The following is a 5,631-nucleotide window of genomic DNA, read 5'->3' as shown; positions in this document are numbered from 1 at the left end:
AGCTGTGTTCATACCTTATAGAAGGATACCATTTGGATATGCATGGTGCCCTGAAAAAGAATGGCATTTTTTATATATACCTGTCTTGATATAGTTCACTTTGACTCTTGCTATAGAACTGCGTGTGGGTGAAACTTTAAAGCAGATCACTGGCATACTAAACTTCATGTTAACACTCATACTACAGAAGAATTAAATAAGTGCAAGATTCAATTACACCATATTTTATTTCAGGGAGCTCAAATTACTAAAGAAGAAGTCTATGTATTATTTTGCTAAAATCAGGATAAATACAGCGTGTAGGGGACCGGTAGGAAGATTAGCTCCATGCATTTAAGGACCCAGGTGGTCATGGGCTCTAACATCATGCAAGGTCATCGTAGTTGCCAACCTGCAGCCTGGGGCCCTAGAAAGAAAGAGTGGAGGACAGAAGGGGAGGGTTTGCTGGGTCAGGTGAAGAAGTGCCCTGAAAGAAAACAGAAAAGACTGGGTGAACAGCTAGCCAGTTTCATTTACTTTAGGTATACAGAGCAATAAAAAGTTGATGCAATAATTAAAATTTGAAGAATTAGATATGGGTATTTCTAGGGCATGCACTAAAATTTCATTTTCTTTTTGTTTAATGTGATTCTTTTTTACTGTCTCTCAAATTTACTAACTGTTGTTTAGTTTGTGTCTTGGTAAGTCCCTTTAAATCTTCTCTGGGAGAAAATGGGGTGGGGGGGCTATACTTAGTTAATGAATATCCTGTGGGACCAAGTAATAATAATGTTAATACCTGCTAATATTTGTATATCATATATTATGTGCCAAGCACTATAGTACTATTCTAAGTATTTTACACATACTGACTCTTTTTTTTTGAGATGGAGTCTTGCTCTGTCACCCAGGCTGGAGTGCAGTGGTGCGATCTCGGCTCACTGCAACCTCTGCCTCCCGGGTTCAAGCAATTCTCCTGCCTCAGCCTCCAGAGTAACTGGGATTACAGGCACCCGCCACCATGCCCAGCTAATTTTTGTACTTTTAGTAGAGACGGGGTTTCACCATGTTGGCCAGGATGGTCTCGATCTCTTGACCTTGTGATCCACCCTCCTCAGCCTCCCAAAGTGCTGGGATTATAGGCGTAAGCCACCACACCCAGCCCTGAACTTTTTTTTTTTTTTAACCAGGCGCACGTGCACTTTATTGAATGCCATTGTAGAAAAGTGTGTGAGGATAAAGGGCTGATACAGGACTTGGCTCTGGGGGCAGTGCAAGGAATGAAAGATGGAGTGCATGGGATACAGGTCATGGGCAGAGCTCCTGGCCTGGATGATGCCTCCTGATCTATCAATAGACTTGGAAGATCAACACTGGGATGATGATGAGCAGAATGGTCATGACAATGTCCACGATCAGGGCCCAGATGTTCAGGCACTTGGCAGTGGAGGTATAGGCCTGGGCCCTGGTCAGGTCACCAACCTTCTTCCTCTCCCTAGACTTCAAGGAGTACGCAAATGCTATGAAGCCCAGGCAGCCGGAGTTCATGAAGAGGGTGTTGAACAGCGACCACACGACATGGTCAGGCATGGAGGTCTCACTGTGGAAGTGGATCATGGTGGACATCGGGAGAGCAGGGTTTTGGGGCGCCCCCACCACAGCCACCTCATGCTCCTCCTTGAGCATCTCATAATTGCGGGGGTGGCCGCTGTTGGCAGGAGTGAAGAAGGTTTGGAAAGTGTGGTTCATGGTGTCCAGGGAAGACCAGCTGTGGTCGGGTTGCTGGGATGGTTCCCAGTAGGCCCTCCCTCTCCCCAGTAGTTTCAATTTCTCCTGAACTATTAATTTAATGAAGAAGCCCTTTTCCTGTTATCAGTCAATGCAAAAGTAAACTTCAGCCAAGCTTACCTACATAAACTGTTAAAACACAGATTGCAGGGCATCTCTTCCAGAGTTAATGATTCAGTAGGTCTGGAATGGGGCCAAGAATTTTGTTGCTCCAAGTGAAACTGATGCCATTGATATAGATGAAGCAAAAAGACAGTCTGGAAAGGCATGATAAAACCCTAAAACATATTAACCCTTGGAGTCTTAGGGAAATGCAAGAGAACAGGTTATAAGAATGGGTACAATTCTGATTTTTTATCAGAACCAAAGAAACAGTGTCACTAGATATTCATTAGAATATGGTTTCCAAAAGTCATGGAAGCAGACAAGACTTCAGCAGAAATGACGTCATATTGAGTTAGTCCATTTCCATAGAGTAAAGAGATGCTCTGTTCTGCTAGTGAGCTTGCTGAGACTTCCAAACCCCTTCTGAAAAGAAAACATCATGTGTTTTAAGGCAGACTGATATTTAGAGCCACCTTAATATGGAAAAATGAGACAGCATACAGGAAGAGATCTCACAGGCCAGCAGTAAGGGATGTCAAGATAATCAAGAGAGATGGACTCTCTAAAAACAAGCTGGAGGAGCACACTCCCCAGCCAGCTGTCATAACCAACATGGGGTAGACAAAAGCAGAATAAGAACACTATCCCTCAACTCTGGACTGAGTCTGACTTTGTAATTTGAGAACAGGGCAGAACATGACAATGTGATGGATGCCCTATTCCTCTTCTTGCCTGCGTAATATTGCTTAGGATCTCTTTAGTGCCAGAGGCAATTTCAGGGGCTCTACAGAACATGATTGTATCTGGGGACTTTTAAGTTCCAACTGTGAGATTGGTTTATAGGACATTTTTCTAAAATGAATTGTTACATGTTTTGGTCTCTGCTCCTGATTCTCACTGCCTTTGCTAGATTGGCTATTTTAAAATCCTACTTTAACCATGAATGAGCAACATGATTCTTTCATGTGGGGAAAGAGATTGCTGTTGTTATATCCACAATTGATCTTTCCTATTTCTCTAAGATTGGGTTGGCTGAGAAAGGGATCACCTTCCTTGTCCTCTTCTTTCCTTCCACTTGAGAAGCAGTAAGAAGGATACCCAAGTGTCACTGACAGCCACAGGGCCTTATGTACTATGGGAGTTCAAACATGTACAATTCAATTTAGGAAAGGGAATTGCTCTCTGAGTATCATTAAGCCATTAAGCATTTTTTATTATAAAAGAGGAAAGGCAGGACATGAGCTGGGAGAGGGCAAAGAGGAATTAGTCCATCCTAGCAATTCTGCCAATATTAGTTCCTTTAATCATTCAGCAAATCTTTATTAAAAATCTCTCCATACCACCACATGGCTGAACTCTGGAAGTAGACGGGAAAAACAGGTACACCGATCATCCTCTTGTATACATTATATTTCAGCAGGAAGACCAGATATTAAGCTGCTAAATTCATTATTAATTAATTGTGATAGCAATAAGGCCTGCGAAGCACAACTACAGCCCGGAGCTGGTCTGGTCATGGGATCAGGGAAAGCTTCCCTTGATGAACTGACACAAGCAAGTATGAAAGATGAGTTGAGTTCTCTGATAAGAGGGTTTTAAATAGGGAAAAGACCCATTGGAAGGCTCAAAGGTGGGAGCACATGCTATACACTAGAGGAATTAGCAGAGGACTGCTGGAAAGGCGGTGAAGAGGACAGAACATTCAACAGGAGCTGGGGTGCCTGGACAGTCCGTGTGGGGCAATTGTTGTGATGACAACAAATGAATGTAAAACGTTCTCCAAGCATCAAAGACTTTGTCTAGAATAATCAAAGAGCCATCCGCCAATCCATCTTTTTGAATCCAAAGCATCTAGGGTATAGCTCAGCAGAAGAAGGTGCTCAATGAATGTAGGTTGAATAATGAATAAATTAATCAAAAATGTAAGCATGTGTATAAAATCTATCTTTCACACATTGGAGTTGGCTTTGGTCCATTTACTGCAATATTTCAAAATCATATAAGTATCTGAGTTCCTTGAATTTGAAAAGACAGCCCAAAATAATTACTGTATTCTGAACCACTATGCTCTCAAATTAATTCCTATTGCAGCATGTGCACTCTCGTCCAGCCTTTTTAGTTTTCTGTCCAAATAAAATTAGGAGTGTTTTCAAAAGACATATTGGAGCATTAATATCATATCAAATACTTGAAAATTTCATTAACAAGATCCAGAAGAGATCATAGTATCAGAAGCAGCTTGAAACAATACAGACAATGAAATGAAAGACCTTCTCCCTACGACATTCTTTTACTCTTCACACGTTTTTCTCTTCCATTGCCATCTCTGAAAGCATTAGGCCAAAACTTGAGAAATTAAAATAACTTTTTAGACAGTTGATGCCTTTTCATTCATTCAAATTGCATTCACATTTTTATTCATCTGTTCATATCTACTGAGTTACTACCATATATGGAGCACTGTGCTAAATGCTGGAGATGCAAAGATGAAGGTAACATGTTCTTTACTGTCGAGAGCATTAGGAGAAGTACATAGACGATAAGTGTTAACATGTTTCAGGTAGAGAAGCTGGCTTTGGGGACAGTGGAAACACCAAAGAAGGAACAGTCAGTTCTATCTTGGGCGGGGCTGTGGGGAACCTGCTGCGTGGAGGAATGTTCAGGCAGGAAAGGTTCACAGAAGAGCTGACATCTTCCTGAGTCTTTAAAGTGTCCACCAAACAAACAAGGGACAGAGAGAGGTAGCATTTCAGGCAGAGGAAACAACAAGAGCAAAAGCACAGAGATGTGAGATAGCTTGTGAAGTTCAAAGAGCTGCACACGGTTTGGTAGAGAGGAGCACAAGATTCAAGGTAAAATAGCAACGAGTTTGGTCATGGACATATATCAGTGAAAGGGCAGTTATTGAAGGACCCTAAGCAGGGGAATGATAAAGCAAGCCAAGAATTTTATCTCAAAAAAAAAAAAAGTCCGATGACAGTGTAAAAAACTGGTTAGTCGAGATTTAAGACTAGAGGCAATTTTCTAGTTGGAAGTAGAATGTTTATGAAGGTAGAACTGATAGGATTAGGATGGCTTCCTGAAAACTCATGTCTAAAATAAGAGGATAGTTATGCACTTTTTCTTTTTCTTTTTTTTTTCTTTTTTTTTTTTTGTTTGAGACAGAGTCTTGCTCTGTCGCCCAGGCTGGAGTGCAGTGGCGCGATCTCTGCTCACTGCAAGCTCCGCCTCCTGGGTTCACACCATTCTCCTTCCTCAGCCTCCTGAGTAGCTGGGACTACAGGCACCCGCCACCACACCTTGCTAATTTTTTTTTTTTTTGGTAGAGACAGGGTTTCACCGTGTTAGTCAGGATGGTCTCCATCTCCTGACCTCGTGATCTGCCCACCTCAGCCTCCCAAAGTGCTGGGATTACAGGTGTGAGCCACCACACCCGGACTGTATTTTTCGATTAACGTATCAGTACCTTTGTACAAAATTATACAAAGCTAGAGTTGGTTTGAGCTACACAGCACTTAACCCAGTGCCCTAAGTTTGCCGAGGAACTGAGACCCAGAGAAAGTAAGAGCTGCAGAGCTAAGCAGGACAGAGCACCCCCAGGTGTCCTCAGTCTAGTTCATTACTCTTCTCCCGTCATCCTTCCCCAATTTACTAATCAATTAATGTTCAGCTATCAAATAGTACTACTAGGATGCTACTTCAAGGAACTAAGCAAAAATTATTTATAATAGAAATCACTTAATTTTATATTTTTTGCAT

The 5,631-nt window shown here is 41.9% G+C and overlaps 1 protein-coding gene across 1 annotated transcript; it reads right to left on the bottom strand.

The window, feature by feature from the left end:
* Positions 1 to 1,192: 1,192 nt before the first annotated feature.
* LOC100985648 (interferon-induced transmembrane protein 3-like) lies at positions 1,193 to 1,864 on the bottom strand. The gene has a single exon (XM_034966156.3). The coding sequence runs from the start codon at positions 1,726 to 1,728 to the stop codon at positions 1,330 to 1,332; it is 399 nt and encodes a 132-aa protein (XP_034822047.1). The 5' UTR covers positions 1,729 to 1,864; the 3' UTR covers positions 1,193 to 1,329.
* Positions 1,865 to 5,631: the final 3,767 nt, after the last annotated feature.

The sequence above is a fragment of the Pan paniscus genome, chromosome 7, assembly GCF_029289425.2.
Source record: "Pan paniscus chromosome 7, NHGRI_mPanPan1-v2.0_pri, whole genome shotgun sequence".
NCBI lineage: Eukaryota > Metazoa > Chordata > Mammalia > Primates > Hominidae > Pan > Pan paniscus.
The sequence above is the reverse complement of the archived record's forward strand: the minus strand, read 5'-3'. Positions and strand labels throughout refer to the sequence as shown.

Excerpts from the sequence above, each read along its gene's own strand:
- LOC100985648 (XM_034966156.3), bottom strand. The coding sequence starts at position 1,728 with ATGAACCACACTTTCCAAACCTTCTTCACTCCTGCCAACAGCGGCCAC.